General features: G+C 39.2%; 2 protein-coding genes across 11 annotated transcripts in view; one reads left to right on the forward strand and one right to left on the reverse strand.

The window, feature by feature from the left end:
* The window catches only part of OFD1 (OFD1 centriole and centriolar satellite protein), a 37,977-nt gene extending 25,692 nt beyond the window's left edge, over positions 1 to 12,285 (forward strand). For 2 of the 4 annotated variants that reach the window (XM_012500940.2, XM_003261047.4), the window contains exons 16-23: positions 354 to 959; positions 1,328 to 1,454; positions 2,600 to 2,700; positions 3,998 to 4,108; positions 7,400 to 7,557; positions 8,326 to 8,496; positions 8,989 to 9,056; positions 9,346 to 9,633. In XM_012500940.2, the coding sequence (XP_012356394.1) occupies positions 354 to 959; positions 1,328 to 1,454; positions 2,600 to 2,700; positions 3,998 to 4,108; positions 7,400 to 7,557; positions 8,326 to 8,496; positions 8,989 to 9,056; positions 9,346 to 9,388 (1,385 nt within the window). In that variant the 3' untranslated portion in view covers positions 9,389 to 9,633. Of the gene's footprint in view, positions 1 to 353; positions 960 to 1,327; positions 1,455 to 2,599; positions 2,701 to 3,997; positions 4,109 to 7,399; positions 7,558 to 8,325; positions 8,497 to 8,988; positions 9,057 to 9,345 lie in introns of all 4 variants that reach the window. The other 2 variants (XM_030806885.1, XR_004028702.1) reach the window with 2 other exon arrangements.
* Positions 11,222 to 17,316, reverse strand: part of GPM6B (glycoprotein M6B) — a 167,206-nt gene continuing 161,111 nt past the window's right edge. For 3 of the 7 annotated variants that reach the window (XM_012500929.2, XM_003261051.4, XM_004092364.3), the window contains 2 exons: positions 16,420 to 16,485; positions 11,226 to 14,844 (listed from right to left, as the gene is read on the reverse strand). In XM_012500929.2, coding sequence (XP_012356383.1) covers positions 14,764 to 14,844; positions 16,420 to 16,485 — 147 coding nt within the window. In that variant the 3' untranslated portion in view covers positions 11,226 to 14,763. Of the gene's footprint in view, positions 14,845 to 16,419; positions 16,486 to 17,316 lie in introns of all 7 variants that reach the window. The other 4 variants (XM_030806886.1, XM_012500927.1, XM_003261053.3 and 1 more) reach the window with 2 other exon arrangements.

Below are 17,316 nucleotides of genomic sequence, written 5' to 3' on the forward strand. Positions count from 1 at the left end.
TACATCAGTTCAGGTCAAACTTTTCAACCAAATGAGTTCCAGTCTGGTTAGGCTTTGCCACCAAATAAATTATGAATAAATTTTCAGTTCTCAGAGCCTTGTGACTTTCAAAATTGTGCATAATGGATTCTGAAATTATATCGTGTTAGAAAAGACATAGGAAGCTGTAGCTGGTACAATAAGCTCTCAGTAAATGTTAGTGGTTATCATTACCATGGATGGCTTCAGAAACTGTATAGTGCAAGTTTGTCCTTATTACTCTCTTCTATTTTTCAAAAAAATAATATTCTCAAGTATATTTTCTTCTCTGCCTTGTCCACTCACTTCTGAAATTGGCTTTTTGTATCCTGCAGCCCTAGAGAATGAAGTGTACTGCAATCCAAAGCAGTCTGTGATCGATCGTTCTGTCAATGGATTAATAAATGGCAATGTGGTGCCTTGCAATGGTGAGATAAGTGGGGATTTCTTGAACAATCCTTTTAAACAGGAAAACGTTCTAGCACGTATGGTTGCATCAAGGATCACAAATTATCCAAATGCATGGGTGGAGGGTAGTTCCCCTGATTCTGACCTTGAGTTTGTAGCCAATACTAAGGCAAGGGTCAAAGAGCTTCAGCAAGAGGCCGAACGCTTGGAAAAGGCTTTCACAAGTTACCATCGGAGAGTCATTAAAAACTCTGCCAAAAGCCCACTAGCAGCAAAGAGCCCACCATCTCTGCACTTGCTGGAAGCCTTCAAAAACATTACTTCCAGTTCCCCGGAAAGACATATTTTTGGAGAGGACAGAGTTGTCTCTGAGCAGCCTCAAGTGGGCACACTTGAAGAAAGGAATGACATCTTAGAAGCACTGACAGGCAGTGCAGCCTCGAGGCTCCGCGGGGGCACTTCCTCCAGACGCCTCTCCTCCACACCCCTTCCAAAAGCAAAAAGAAGCCTCGAAAGTGAAATGTATCTGGAAGGTAAGCCACCCGCACAAAGGGTTGCGGGGTGCTCTGGAGTTGGGTAGCCACCCTGCCCATGACACAGGGTTACTGTGAGGGTCAGCGGGCCAGAGTGGCAAGGTCTAGTGTTTGTTTGGCACACAGAGCTGTTTAGAGAGTGGTAGTCGCCTTTCCTTTGCTGCCTGTTGGTTTCCTGCATTTTATTATTGCCACTGCAATTTAATTTAGGTGCTTGAATCATTAGTTTTGTGGATCTTATGCATCATAATTAGCTATTTGTGAGGATAACAGTTTATTTTCAAACGAATAGAGCTCTTTAGAAACCACGTTGGTATCTTCCCCGTGCAATTGGTAATATTCTTGCCTTGGTTCTTTCTGCACCTTAGGTGTGGGCAGATCACACGTTGCTTCCCCCAGTCCTTGTCCTGACAGAATGCCCCTACCATCACCCACTGAGTCTAGGCACAGCCTCTCCATCCCTCCGGTCTCCAGCCCTCCGGAGCAGAAAGTGGGGTAAGTACAATGTTCTGATTGATTAGCTTCAGCTGAATAATGTTACTTGCTCTGTCAGCCTTCACTTGTTTTACTGGGATTTCTTTTTTTTTTTTTTTGAGATAATTATTATAGATCATGTGGCAGTATAGAATTTGCAATCAGATTGCAAAATGATGTGTCATCTTTGAGAATCATCTAAATTACCTGAAGGGAAAAAGATTGCTTTTAGCAAATAAGTGGATAATGCTTATTTGCTAAACTTGATACATGGACCATGCAATCTGGTATTAATAAGCATCTTCCTAGTTCTCTGAATAGACTTGGTTTATTAAGATAAAAAACAAATGTACAAAATCTGAAAGCAAACAAATGGAGGTTATTTCTAAAGTTGGAACAATTTTACACATCATTAAAAAGTCATTTTTTAAATATTTTGGCATTGAAATATAAACAGATAAGGTTCTGACCTGCATATCATTGAAATAAATTCAAACGTGGTAGTGGCCTCTGGAGTATGATTGTTGAAACAGGAAGGAGTGGATGTTTTTAGAAACTAGGCCTCTGGGTCAGCCAGGCTATGATTAGAATCATGAGCAGACTCCTACCCATACCTGGGCCCCACAGCAGAGAGAACTGACTCCTTAGCTCCGGGCTCGATCCCGGGCATCCGCATGTCAATGTAGTTCTCTGCCACATGGGCCTGTCATGGGCCTAAAGCTTTTTTTGTTTTTTTTGTTTTTTTTTTGTGATAAGCCAAAAGGAAGGATAAGACACACGCATATGCTGAGTTAGGGCGCTTTGCTCACTCAAGGTTGTGGTGTTGCATCTTCAGCTGGTTCATGCTGATAGTGTGCAGAATTTTTTTTTTTCAGAAATGTTTTATGGTTATTTCCTAGGAATAGCATTCAGAGTACAACTTTATTAACAACTGTGGTACCTACTTCACAGCATGAAATAGTTACAAGGAGTAACTGAGTAAACAGGTATTAATTGCTGAGAACAATGCCTAGTGGTGGTGGTGAGGTGGAGTTATTTACAAGACAAAGAGAAAGGGAATTTTGTAGAGCCTTTTCTTGAGTCACAAAAGGCTTTTTGTCACCTTGTACTCTTTGGTTTTCCATTATTAAAACTTCACATTCACGAGTTTTATCCTTCCAATCTAGTCTTTATCGAAGACAAACTGAACTTCAAGACAAAAGTGAATTTTCAGATGTGGACAAGCTGGCTTTTAAGGATAACGAGGAATTTGAATCATCTTTTGAATGTAAGTTCAAATATAAGTACCAGTTTTTATAAGTTGAAAATCTAGAAAGCTTAGTTTTGGTGAAACATATCCATTGGTTTAAAAAGAAAAGCAGTTACAAATTGGGTCATTATTATTTTGTGATACAACCACAAGTACAGATGTATCACCTCATTTTTCTATCATGATGATTTTCACGTGTGTGTTTACTTTTTAAAAATCTCAGTATGACTAATAATTTCAGAGTTTGAGCTAAGCTTATAAATGAACTATTAACTTACCAGATTTTAAATAAGTGATTTTTCTTTATTTTTTCCTTTGATGGAATACGAGAATGTTTATTTTTATTTTTTTGAGATGGAGTCTCTCTCTATTGCCTAGGCTGGAGTACAGTGGTCTGATCTTGGCTCACTGCAGTCTCCCTCCTCCTCCCAGGTCCAAGCGATTCATCTGCCTCAGCCTTGCCCAAGTAGCTGGGACCACAGGCGCATGCCACCACACCCAGCTAGTTTTTTTGTATTCTTAGTAGAGATAGGGTTTCACCATATTGGCCAGGCTGGTCTTGAGCTCCTGACCTCAAGTGATCCGCCTGCATCGGCCTCCCAAAGTGCTGGGATAACAGGCGTGAGCCACTGCGCCCGGCCTAAGGATGTTATTTTTTAAATTTACTGATTCTGTTGATTGCCTCAGATTTAGAAAACCTCATTTTTAGTAAAAGAATAGAGTTAAAAGAATATTAAGAGTCCAGAAACTGGTGTCCTGGCTATGGCCCTGCCTTAGACTGTCTCACTTTGTAGCCACTTTATAAGTGTAAAATAAGCATGTAGAGCCTATCATCTCTAAGGTTCTTTCCAGCTTGAGAAATCTTTATATTTTCATATAAGCTATTGGTTAGCCTTGTAAACTTCATCTTCAAATCTGAAAGTGTAATATTTTGAACAGTTAAATGAGAGGGCTTGGTACATTTTGTGAATATTTGTTAAAGTCTTTGTGTTAAATCATTGATATTTTAATAGAATTCAAATGATGATCAGCAAGCCAATTGAATTCTTCACTGTCACTGGGTTGATTTTCCTGTTGGGTAACGAATCTAATTTTGTAAACAAAGTTAATTCTTTCAACTACGAGAACACTCTGACAAGCAAATATGTTGGCAAGTGGTTATGTTGGGAACTTCATAGAATCCTGTTAGGAAAGGGCGCACCCAGTTACTTTGGCTTCAGTTCCCGTGCTCCAGTCAGTTGCCCCCACACTGCACTGCCCCTCTTTGTCTTGGTGTTATTATTAAGGACTCATGGGACAATTGTGCCTCATACAGCTGCAGGGAACGTGCCAAGGCAGTTGGAAATGGGCGGGCTCTCTCCTGCCGGGGATATGCCTCATGTGGACGCTGCTGCAGCTGCTGTGCCCCTCTCATATCAGCACCCAAGTAAGTTCTTTTTTTGAACTAACAGTCAGCAGGGTCACATACTAAATACCAGTCCGTGTGCTCTGTGAATTATTTCATGTATCACTGAAGTCGTCTTGTAGGTGTAAATTAGTCAAAATCTTGGGTTGGGGGGTATAAGTGTCATTATATTGTTAATGACATTTCTGAAGTAATTCCCATGTGAACATGTAAAGACAGTGCTGAGAAAGGACACATTGGAAGGAAAGGCTTCTCATTTAGGCTTCCCAAGCCAGTTGCTTAAAAAGTGTTTTCATTAACTCTTCAGTGCCTGGCATAGTAGTTGGACTTTTCCCCAAGACTCTTCTGCAAAAACTGTTCCTTGGGAACCTGAAAGCTTGGGAAATCACGGTGAAAAATTGAAATAATAATTAACTCCTAGCATATATCTTTAATATGATTGTAACATTTAAAATATTATTTATTTTTCTATCTACTTGTTTCCTTTGTGTCTTAAGAAATTAGTACAGAAAAACTTTGTATTTCAATCTTTGGAAAAGCTGTGACACCAAGTTAGCTTAGCACTGGAGGAAAACTGGCCATCAGACTTCTCTTGTCTGGCCCACTTCCTCTTTTTCCTCTTCTCCTCCAGATTACCCACTTCCCTCACTGGGGGTGGAGGGAGACGGGAAGAGAGCCGTGGGAGCTTTGTGCTTTGTTCCAAGGGCTCAGCCAACAGCCAGGTCCTTTTCTTCTTGGACCAAGTGTTAAATCCTCAAATCTGAAAGGAATTTTCTCAAGTAAAGCCACCTCTTAGTCCCTCCCAAACGTTGGAAAAACATCATACCCAAAACATACCCAAAACCCCTGTTAGCAGTTTCTTGGTTTTAGTCATGGTACTCAGGAACATATAAAATAACTGAAAGAGGCAAGAGATTTTGAGAGGGTTGATGTTGCTGATTCTAGGGTAAATCTGCTTTGGAAAGCATTCAGTGAGACATGATCTAGAGCCTTGTCTCTGCTGGGCACTTTGCTCAGGGCTGAGCATATAGCTCAAGCCCTCGCCTTCCTGGATTTCTAGCAGGGGAGGCAGATGGTCAGCAGGCCATCACCCAGGACCGCAGCAGGGAGGGGCTGCAGCAGCTGAGTAGGGGCCGCGGCCACAAGAGGGAGTGTCTACAGGCACTCACTTGGCACAGACCTGAGCGAGGGAATACAAATAACGTGATAGGATAAGGGAAATCAACTGAGTAACTAGGTGTTCTGCCGCTGAGATGGAACATAGATTATAATATTGGCTTTAAAAATTATTAAGCAGCATGGCGTGTCACATTTTGGTTATTGAGAAATTGTTATATTTGTCATTTTACCTCTTCATCTGGGCACAAAGGGAATTCAAAAAGGGTGAAATTTGGTGTCTCGGAGGTGCCCCGTGGACATGCTTCCTTTCTTTCCCCTTGTGTCCAAGAGATTTCTGTATACCACCCTGCAGCTACAAAATATACACCAGAGCAGAGAAGCAGCTCACTTTTCCTCTTTATTTTGTAATTGGTGCTTAAACAACATTCCTATTTTGAGATTATTATTCCATATAAGAAAGTTTAGGAGGATCTTGTTTAGGAGTAACCATTTTTTCTTCTTCTAGCAAGGAGTTAGTTGCATTTCTGCCTGTGGAAATGATCAGCTGTCTCCTCTGGTATTTTAATTTCATGAGAAGGATTCAGAAGAGATGGGGGAGAGAGAGAAGAAACTGTGTTGCTTCTCTCCTATTAGTAAAACTCAGTTCCTGCTGATCACTTTAGAACAAGGCAAAGTAAAAACGTTCAAAGTCCTCTGCTGAACCTATGGATTTTTCTGCTTATTAGCATTGCTTGGGTTGAAAAAAAAAATGTAGGTTGTGGGTCAGAGCCAGAAGAGAAAGGTCAGCATAATTGTCTCTGGGATTGGGGTCTAATTAAAACTTTTGAGATGTAGGGACCTGTGCCAAGATGCAGAGGGAACAGACAAGTAATTAAAGTATGGGCCTTGCCTGGAAGGAATAGAAGTGGAAGAAACAAGTACATGTAGTTTTTGACAAATCAGGTACAAGATATCCTGCAATTAAGATGCTGGAGTGGTTACTTGTCACTTCAGGAATAAGGAAGAGGTGGCATTTCAGTTGGGTCTTGAATAGCATTTCAGACTTTGTGAGAGCAAGGGAGTGCTACAGGCTGAGGAGACAGTGAAGGTGAATGCCGAGCAAGGAAGATACAGCCACGGCCAGGCCCCAGTGAGTGAGTTGATACAGATGAAATATTTCTAGTACAAAGTTGGTGGTGATGTAGGAAATCAGTCTGGGAAGAAAAGGGCAGATTCTCAGAGCCCAGACTACCATGGCGTAGGACTCTATCAGAGTGGAGATGCTGCAAAGCAGATCCACATCTTCCCCTCAGGAAATGCCTGGTGCAGATGACCCCAGGTTGTTGGAAGGCAGAGACTGGCTTCAGGAAGAGCCTTGACTGGGCTGTTTAAGTAGTCCAGGGAGATGGTGAGAAGGGCGCCTGTTGCAGCCACAGGACAGGGAGTGTGAACCTGCAAACACTGGTGGCTGAGTGGATAGAGGGTAGAAAGAGCATGATCGAAGGACTGGGATGATCATGCCTGGGATGAAGCTAGTGCTGTGGGGTTTCCACATGCAGATGGCAAGGAACGATCAGAAATGTGGACGTGAGGCTAGGGAGAGAGACCAGGAGTAAAGGAAAAGATAGGGAAAGGATCCATATACAAGTGATCGCTAAAACCCCAGGAAGGGCTGCTGTCAGTTTGGAGGAAGTGGGGAATGAACAGTGAGATGGCTGGAATGGCGGGGGGAGGGCAGTGGTGTGATTTCTGTTCTGTTTTGTTGGGGTAGGACAGACTTGAGCATCTTTATGGGAGTGAGACTTCTAAAACTACTGTGTACAGAAATAGGGATTAATGGCTCCGTCTGGGTCCTAAAGATAGGGGAGGGATTATAATCAAAGGCAGAGGCAGAAATGCAGGGTTTGTCTTGGAAAGGAGGGAGGAGATCTGTGAAGAGGATGAGAACATGTGACATGGAGGGAGGACAGTTGGAGTTGGTCATGGTGAGGGTGACGTATTCGTCTCAGTCAAGTGAAGTAGGGTACAGTTCAAGGAGTGGGGTTGGGAGCTTGAAGTCAGTGAAAATGAAACAGTGACTTGAAGCAGGTCACAGAGTCAACTAAAAGCCAAGCAGAGTCTCCGTGGGTCTTGGCAAGGGCTCTTGCAGACTGGTCCTGCATTCATTTGAATAATCTGATACTGGAAGCTACTCTTTATTTTCTGTCCTATTAGGTGTGGATCAGAAACAAATTGAAGAACAAAAGGAAGAAGAAAAAATACGGGAACAGCAAGTGAATGAACGAAGGCAGAGAGAAGAAAGAAGGCAGAGTAACCTACAAGAAGTTTTAGAAAGGGAACGAAGAGAACTAGAAAAACTGTATCAGGAAAGGGTAATAAGTATGACTTGATTCTCTGTACTGGTTGCTCCATTGTACACCTTTCGTAAGTACATTGAGCTCAGGGAGGGGAGTCAATTGGTGTACAAAGTCAGAGGTGCAGCAGGTGCCTTAAAAGGCATCCCTGTCCTCTCCTTGTCTTACAAGCAGTGAGAAAGGCTGCACAGTGTGCAGCCTAGGAGTTTTGTAGTAAAGGATAGTTTTTGAAGGTAATTTTTGTACATTCTCATCTGATCCTTAAAACAAGCCTGTAAAAAAGGTAGACTGTGCTTTGCTGCAGAACTTTGCTTTGAAAACAGGGTTTAAAGAAGAAACTGTCGGTGTCAGCTAGCTGGGACTAGAACCCAAGGGAGGAGATGGCTGCCAGTCCACAGTTGCTTCCAGGGGCACACACTCCCTCCCTCCTTCTTCTAGTTCTCTTCTTGCTTTCTGTGTCCCGATTCTGGTCCTAGCAGATGGATTACTCTGTCCACTTAACACACCTGCTAAGTCTTGCTTGAATTACTCTAATATATGAATGTTCCTCGGACTCTTGGTTAATTCAAGTCTAAAGCACAGGACACTTGCCAATTAATACCTTCCTTCATTGAGATGACATATTTGTCTTCCTTTGATGATAGCAATGACTTCAATTTTAAAAATTAGTCCTCTGGCATACAGGCTGTACTTGAAGGATCGGGATTAATATTAATGCATTTTTAAAACACTTAAAAGTTTTACAAATGTATTTGTGTATTTTCTGTTTGGGTGCCTGTTTTATAGAGGATGATTGAAGAATCACTGAAGATTGAAATAGAAAATGAATTAGAAATGGAAAATGAATTAGAAATGAGTAATCAAGAAATAAAAGACAAATCTGCTCACAGTGAAAATCCTTTAGAGAAATACATGAAAATCATCCAGCAGGAGCAAGACCAGGAGTCGGCAGATAAGGTGCCAGTGCCATGGGCAGGGCAATCTGTGGGTGGGGGACATCCAGGGCTTCTGTGGCTTAACTTCTTGGGACGGGAATCCATCTTCTCCATTGAAGACAAAAAGGTGAAAAGTACAGAAAATCCAAAGTTCAAATGGAACCTTGAGTCTTAAATATACTGCTCTTTTGACAAAAATTCATAGCTTTTTTGCTTAAGGTAAAAGATTTAAGAGACTTTAATTTGTAAAAGTTGGGGTGGCTCATTAAGAACAAGAAAGAAAAGATCTATCAAATGCATTAATACTGACATTAATATTTTATGTAAGTTTGAAGTATTATGGGTGTTAAATGCATACCCTATAGTTTATTTTTATGTGCTTGCTAAATTTCATGTTTAAAAGTCACCTTTTTACTTTTAAATTACATATATATTTCAAAAATAGTTCTTAAAGTATTTCATAAAATTAATGCATATCTAATTTCAAAATTTTCTACCCTCTCCATGTAATCAGAGCTCAAAAAAGATGGTCCAAGAAGGCTCCCTAGTGGACACGCTGCAATCTAGTGACAAAGTCGAAAGGTACCTGTTTTCCCTACACACTGTTTCATACAAAAACTGTTAATTGCTCATTTTGTCAGCCAAGAGAAACGGTTAGATGTTTGAGATTGCCTGTAAGAAGTTATTGAATCAGTCAAAATTAGTGACTATAAAAACAATTGATTGAGTTTTTTGACTTGTGAAATTGATCCTGATATAAATTGTAAGCTAGGGCAGAAACCCCCAGGGAAGGAATTGAGAACATTATGAAGATAACAAATAAACTTGACACAAATTTTTACATTTTAATTTTTGTCTTTCCCTAATTTAGTTTAACAGGCTTTTCTCATGAAGAACCAGATGACTCTTGGTAACCATGTTTGCTGCCCAGCTTCTAACTTACATACCATGAGAAGTTACATAACATTTACTCCTTTGTAAATGTTTCCCTATCATCAGACAAAACTCAATAAAAATGTGTGTAATCCAGTGTGGGTTTTTTTGTTTTTTTTTTTCATAATTTTGATACCATAGTGTGTGAACCAAGAATAGTCACGTGAAACCTCTTCTCCAGTCATAGTATTTCTCATTCATTATAATGAAAGTGACTGGCTTTTAACCTCCTTATTTTTGTCTTAAATTTTTAAATGAGTGTAACTTATCTTATTGGTCAACTCCAGGCCTACATTTTGGAAGTTTAAGCTGTGTTCTTTTCTCTCCAAAGTTGGGCTGCCACCTGTAAAACAGGAGGTCATTTTTCCTAGCACACTCCTGTTTTGTCCCTGAACATAAAAACAGATTTTTCTAGGCATTAGAAATAGTAAGAAAGATACTGCCTCTGGTCTTTACTTTTGATGTCTGTGGTTTGAATGTATGTGTCCCTCCAAAATTCATATGTTGGAATTTAAACCCCCCAGTGTGATAGAATTAAGAGGTGGCACCTTTTGCAGGTGACTAAGAGTGGGATTAGTGACCTTATAAAAGGGCTCAATGGAACTAGCTAGGCCCTTTTGCCTTTCCACCGTTTGAAGACACTGCATTGATCCCCTCTGGAGAACACAGCAACAAGGCACCATCTTGGAAGCAGAGACCGGGCCTTCACCAGACATCGAACCTGCCAGTGCCTTCCTTGATCTTGGACTTCCCAGCCTCTAAAACTGTAAGAAATACGTTTCTGGTCTTTATAAGTTACCCAGTCTAAGGTATTTTGCTATAGCAGCAGGAACAGACTGAGATAGCATCTTTATTATGGAACCTTTGGTCCTCATACTTAATGAATGGGCTTCAAGTATTTTGTTTTTAGACGAATGGGCTCCTTCCCTATAATTGACTTCATTTTCATCTCTTAAAAAATCAAGTTTTACGAGGCAGAACTGGAAAAAAATCTCTACTCAACCCTCTAAAGGGTCCTAGGTTTTGTGGCAGGATTACTGTGGATAATTAAGAGGCTGCTTGTGATTTTATCTAACCATTATTTACAGTTTTCCTCTGGTGACTCATGTGACTTAAATAATTGCACAAAATGCTACTTAAACAGAAGATACTAAGTAGTGTGACAAATAGCACACTAATTGAGCTCCTGATTGTTCTCCTGCCATGCGTGAATGAAGGGTGATGATCCAGAGTCAGCACCTCATTTAGGAATGGCCATGTGTCAATAGTGACAAAGGCTGGGCCTCACTAAGAAAGGTCAGACACAGAGAATCCAAATGCATAATCATGTTGAGAGATAAGAGTTTAAACAGATTATAAAATAAAATCCTGAGTAACATATTTCGCTCTGCTACTCTAGAGAGCCAACTGTTAGAACTAGGTTTTTTTGTATTCCAGAGTAAATCTTTCAATAGACTTTTGTACCTTTGGTTTGAAAAATAACTACACACGTGCCCTTATTTTGTTTCTGCTTTGCCCAAGTTTAAGCCTTGTTGATCCTATAGGTAGATGGCATTTATTTGTTGGAAAACTAATCAGAAAAATTCTTACTTTATACAGAGAACTACAGAAGTGCTAGTGGCACTTTTATGCCCAATACAGCCCAGTGGATTATTTAATATTTTCTTTAAGAGATTTTTGCCAGAAATAAAACAATTAGCACTCACAGATTTGATTTCCATACCAATGTGAAATCTTGACTCTGCACATTATTCAAAAGTGACACCATACTGAGAACAAAGAAAGATAGGATTTATGTATGGTAAAAAGGCAAATGAATGAAGCTATAATTTTATTTCATTACTCTTAGTACATCCACAACTATTTCCACCTAAATAGCTCTTTAAAATAAGCATACACAAGTATTGACTATTATCTACAAATATTTATTGTAACACTTGAATAGAACTACAGGAAGCCCTTGGCACTGATAGAAAATATTGATTCACTGTTAGGTTACAAAAATTTATACATAGCAAAATTTAATGCTCTTTACATAAAAAATATTAGACTACTTAAACAAAACTTTCAAAAATTCCTGGTAATAGCTACCAGAATTAGAAAAGTAAAATTAGGCTTTAGACACTGCCTCTTCTAGAACACTGGACTCTGACAGCACCTCCACTGCTGGAAAGAATAGTTAAATCTGTCATGCAACAGGAAAACAAAACACTAAGCTATTTTGGAACAACTGTTCTACACAGAAGAGAGCTTCTCTTAATTTAAAAAAAAAATCCCAAATAGGCATTTTTAGGCATTAACCAAAAAAAAGAATCCAAATGAAATATTATACTTGATGTTCAATTTTAATAGCATCTTGATAAAGGTATGCTTCCTTTCATTTGAATACATTTCTGCACATGTATATGTTATAAAATCCAGGAAACAGCCAAACCACAAGTTAACTCTTAACAATGAATATACATAGTTAACCCTATAGTAAGCAGCCCCTTTGAAAAGCACTGATGCACCCAACAGTTATATGGATCATTTCATAAAGAACAACACAAAGTTTACCATCACTAATACCCAGTACCTACAGTCACTTAATGTTCTGGAACACAATAATGTAAAAGGCAAGTTTCTTTTGAAAATGGCTTAAACTCAAGCAGTTTTCTTGCTGAACATCAAACTTTATTATTCCAGGAAACTAAGATTTAGATAAGAAAAAATGAAATACCAACCCTAATTTAAATTACTTAAGTATTCAAGTCTATAAAAGTAGGAGGTTAGAGGTCTGTGGTCAATTTGCAATTAGGTTTTAGATAGTTGGTATGAAACTGTAAACTTAGTATCCAGACCACTGAAAAATGGTTTAGAATGGTGGTCATTTTAATAAGGTAACACTTCTTAATTAAGAAAAACGTTTGTGGAACAAAATTCTGTGAAAGATATTTGGGTCTCTAGTTATGATATAAATTCTTAGAAATTTAAAGCAAATACTCATTAAGGCAAAGCTGACATTTCTCAAGAATAATGAAAATTGGATCAGTATTTTGTTAAAATGAAATCTGTTATAAAATTGCTTCTGGAAAGCTTGTCTATGAGTCCAGCATCCAGATTATTTAATAGTACGGTCAGCAGAATTGTAGCTAATTTTAGCATTATTGAAAAATATATTTCTGATTGGCTCAGGAAATTAATGGGTCCTGGACTTGGGAGGGAAAAGCTAATTTGAAAAGTCAGTCAGTCATAAGAATCACATTATCTATCTTTGATCCAAAGTTTAATAAATGTCAGCTGTCAGAAATGGAACTTTATATCAATTCCATTTCATTTCCTATGTAGATAACACTTGAGGACAGATGGCATATATGTGAATTTATGGTCTTATCCCTTGATGCTGGCATGTCACAGGTCCCTATTAAGGAGTGTGACATATTCCATTGAGTGTCTTGGTAGACTTGCCCTAGCAATAAATGTGAACATGCCACAAATTCCCAAAGTATGAACGATCATTTTGTCAAAGTGTTGCCTTTTAAAATGGCTAACATGAAACCTCCAATATTTGTTCTAAAGAAAAAGATTTACCCACTGGAAGGTTTTCCTAGAGATACATCCCAGCAGCTTGAGACAGACAGTGAAGTGTTTGTACATCTACATTAGTTTGGTGGGATACACATCTGTACTGCAGAGCAGCTGTCTGATGATTTGTCAGAGCTGTAAATACGTCGGCCGAAACACTCTGGCAAACATTTATGTGTAAGAATTGAGTTGTTCTTTTGACCGAGACTGGATATCTTGCAGTTCCTGTTCTTCCTTTGCTTTGATATCCTGGTAAGCCTGCATTTTGCTCGCATCCTTTAAGTAAGCCCAGTTAGAAGACAGTATCATGAGGAAGTGGATCTGGAAGAGAAGGGTGAGCATGATGGCTAGTGAGCATGTGAGAAGGCAAAGCAAGGCGCTAGTTAGATTAGACGGACTTGACTTTAAAGGGGGCGAAGGTTATTCTGTATTAATACTCGCTCTACCAGCAGAGCTGTCAGATCCTGAAAGCATGCTCTACTAGTTGGCTTCGCATTAAAAGGCTGAAGAAAAGTTAGTACACAAACATAGTGAACTGGAAAAAAATGGCCAAAGGTGTTAAGAAAAAGCAAAAATGAAATACGAGAAGGGTGCTTTTTTTTTTTTTTTTTAAATTACTCTCAAAATGGTTAAAAGACTAATGCGAAAGTTCGGGAGCACATTGTGTATCTGAAATAAGTGTAGTGTGTGCGAAGACATTTTCTACCTGTGGATAAAAATCAATTCCCCCAAAGGCCTAAAAGCATGAACAATGTTTATTTTGAGTAAATAATTAAACTACATATTTAACATGGAAAAAATTAAATGAATGTCAAAACCAAAATTAACTATAAGCATGCAGTCTCCGTTAACAAAATTTAGTTGTGAAACTACACTTTTCATTTTGTAAATGCCATTATTTCATTTCATAAAATGTAAAAATCCTCAGTATCATTCTTTACACTTGATGCAGCAAACACTTCTTTCCTGTTTTCCTCGTATTTCCTGCAAAGTAAATCTACATCTCAAGTTCCTTATAGTTCATACTTCCTTCTCAACATATTTGAGACCTTCAGGTCCAGGCCTATTTTCTCTTCCCGTTAAAATCTTACATGCAGCTTGAGAACTAGCTATGAGGAAACAGTTATTACTTACCAAAACACACAATTTAAGGTTACCAATTTTGTGGGCTCTAACAGAATGATTGTGTTGTACAAAAAAAAAACTACCCACATATAAATCCTTTTTTTTTCAGAGAACTGGGTGACCTTTTTCTTCAAATTTTCATCTGGCTTATTTGAGGGTCATTTGGTAGTGAACCATGTGATCATAAAAAAATTGTTTTAAATTTAGAACATATTTGCAAAGTATTTTCCAGAAGGTGACAAAACAAAATCCAGATTAAAACGGTTCTCTTCCATTTCATCTTCAGCACTTGTTTTCATTTTCATCATTGAAACTGGTTATCAGGCAATCAAAAATAACAGAAAATGTAAGTATTCCAAAGTGTTAATAATTCATTTAAAGATACTGCTCTCTAATGTTTAAGTATGAGAACATTAATTTAAAAAGGATGCTCACCACTGTCAGTAAATAATTGAATCCTTTTCAAAATGTGGAAATAGCCAGATCTCATTATTGTGTAATTCATGTACAGTAAGTCATCTTATTAATCTACCATGCAAGATGAGTTTACTAAAGCTATTTACAAATTACTGTAACAAAACTGCAGAAACCTAGACTCTGCTTTAGTCTGGAGTGTCAGTGATATTTCATGCTACAGAGCATAGCTCTCTAAAACTCCTTATGCAATTTAGAATTTAGTGCAGCAATCTTCCCGACTCTTAAACTTCAAAACCGCATAGTTATATGTAGTAGCCATCATGTAGATCAGCTGGTGGAAGAGAACAAAACAGGACAGTAAGATACAGGCAGTGAGGGCCGATGCCATGACACTTCTAAACTTGGGTGGGGACGGGTGCCTGCTCATAGTCTAAGGTGTTTTTTTCCCACTTAAAATCACAACAGACAATTTTCCTATCTAGCGCACACAAACTTTCTCATCACACGTGTACAATGTAAGTCATTGGTTCTGCCCTCGGTAAGTTAGGACTTGGATGTGTTTGAAGAATAAAAAGAGAGCTGGGTCAACAGCATGAGAAGGATGAAGCTAAATGCCTTAATCCCCTCATCTTTCCAAAACCACCTGCTCAGCAGCAGGCAGTTATCTTTCCTACCTGTTGCTCAACCAAAAGAACAGGTCACCCCATGATTTTACAGGTGGTTTTTTTCATAGATTCTAAGGGGAAGAAATGATTTAATGGTCAGAAAAACTGGGAATGACTAATTTACAAGCAGCTGAGATTTTTCCCTTGCTCTACCAATCTTAGTTGGTTTCCCTCAAATCACAAACCAAGCCCTCCAAAATTACATGTATACAAACGTACATACATAAGAGCGTGTATTTATACAGTTGATTTTCATTACTTGTAGATTCCATATTTGTGACTGCCTACTTGCTAAGATTCATTTGTAACCCTTAATACTTGAGGCACTTCTTTCACAGTTATTAGCAGACATGTGCAGAGCAGTGAAAGTTGAGTTGCCCGGTATGCACATTCCCAGCTGAGGCTGAACAAGGCAATACTCTGCCTTCTTGTTTCAGCTCTCAGACTTTAAATAAGTATACTCGAAGTATATTTAGTGCCACGTTTTTCACATTTTTGTGCATTTTGTGGGTGATTTTGCTGCTTAAAATGGCTCCCAAGCATAGTGCTGCAGTGCTGTCTAGAGTCCCTAAGTGCAAGAAGGTTGCAAACTGCCTGACCAGAGAAAATGTTCATTAGAGAAGCTTCATTCAGGCATAGGGATAGAGCTATTGGCCATGAATTCAATATTAAGGAATCAACAATATATATTAAATACGGTGTATTTACACAGAAACACATGAAACAAGCTTGTGTTGATAGGTTGCTGAAAATGATGTGACCAGAGGCTCACAGGAACCTAGCCATGTATTTCCCCTAGGAGCAGTGGTCCAGCATTTGCTAATTCAGTGCTTGAGGTGACTTTATGGAACATAGCTACCCTGTATGAGAGTGACTATGTATATGTGCATATTTCCACTTGTAAATTAATATCCCTTAGCAAAGAAATGGGTAATGCCTCACATGAGCATTTCATCTGTCTGCAACTGAAGTCATGAAGCTCAGTGCTCAGTGCAACAAGGTAATATGCTAGGCCTAGTTGATAGGTGTTGATACCCTCTTTTCTTTCCAGAGTCCAAATTACATCACCTACAATCGGTGCCAAGGCAGCCAACTAATAATTCCTGTAAACTACATGTGGTAAGTTAACACAGGCGCCAGTTAACCAAGGTTGAGTGCCAGAATCATTGGCTTCAAAAATCTGTCATTTAGAGGCTGGAGGGAGGAGGCTAGACTAGGGTGGTCTTGGGGCCATTACTCACCAGGGCAATGACGGTGGCACCAGCTCCTGCACAGGCCACAATGAACAGGTGATAGGACATGTAGAACTACAAAAGAACAGGGCACCAACATAAGCATTTGATGTTAAATGAAATGGCCTACACTCATTGTGGGGTGCTGCTTCATCTGTCTCCTTTGCAGCTATTCCCTGCAAGACTGGGCACAGGCCTGCTTTCTCTTCATGCTCTGGCCTCATGGTGGAATCACCCGAGGAGCTTTAAAAACTTTCTGATGCCCAGACTGCCCCCCAAATCGATGAAATCTGAATACCTAAGGGCTGGGCCTCAGCCATCAGTATAACATAGTGCTGCCTTGATGGCTGTAACATGCAGCCAAGGTGGGGAGCCCTGCTTCAAGCCACAGCATATTATGGATATACAAATTGACAAGTCAGGGTAGGAGCTGATTATTTCTGTAACTCACTGCTTCTTAAAAGCTTGCCAGGATTTTCTTAAATACACAAGCACCTATGAATGCATTTAAGAATTTTCCTTTATAAACAGTTACAAGCCAATGACTGAAGAATGTTCTAGGGCTGAGACAATTTAAACCAAAGTGTTAGGACACACTCCCTATTAAGGATGAATGAGAATTAGAGAAGTAGCAAGTCATTCCAGAAATATAAATGATTAACTGTGCCCTCACTTATTAAAAGTTGGGTATATACACAAATTCCTTTATGAAATAGAGGGACTCCTCTATGAAAATTAACATCTGTTCTGTGACCGGTGTTCTACTTTGAAAATCTTTCTGAAGAGGTGAGAGAAGAATCTAGATATATTATTAGATTTCTAGGTTTGGGATCACCTCTAAATTATTGCCCAAAGGAAAAGCTCTCCACTTCTTAAGGATTCTTACCAAATGTGATGGACTATATG

This window comes from Nomascus leucogenys, chromosome X (assembly GCF_006542625.1).
Source record: "Nomascus leucogenys isolate Asia chromosome X, Asia_NLE_v1, whole genome shotgun sequence".
In the NCBI taxonomy this organism is placed as follows: Eukaryota; Metazoa; Chordata; class Mammalia; order Primates; family Hylobatidae; genus Nomascus; species Nomascus leucogenys.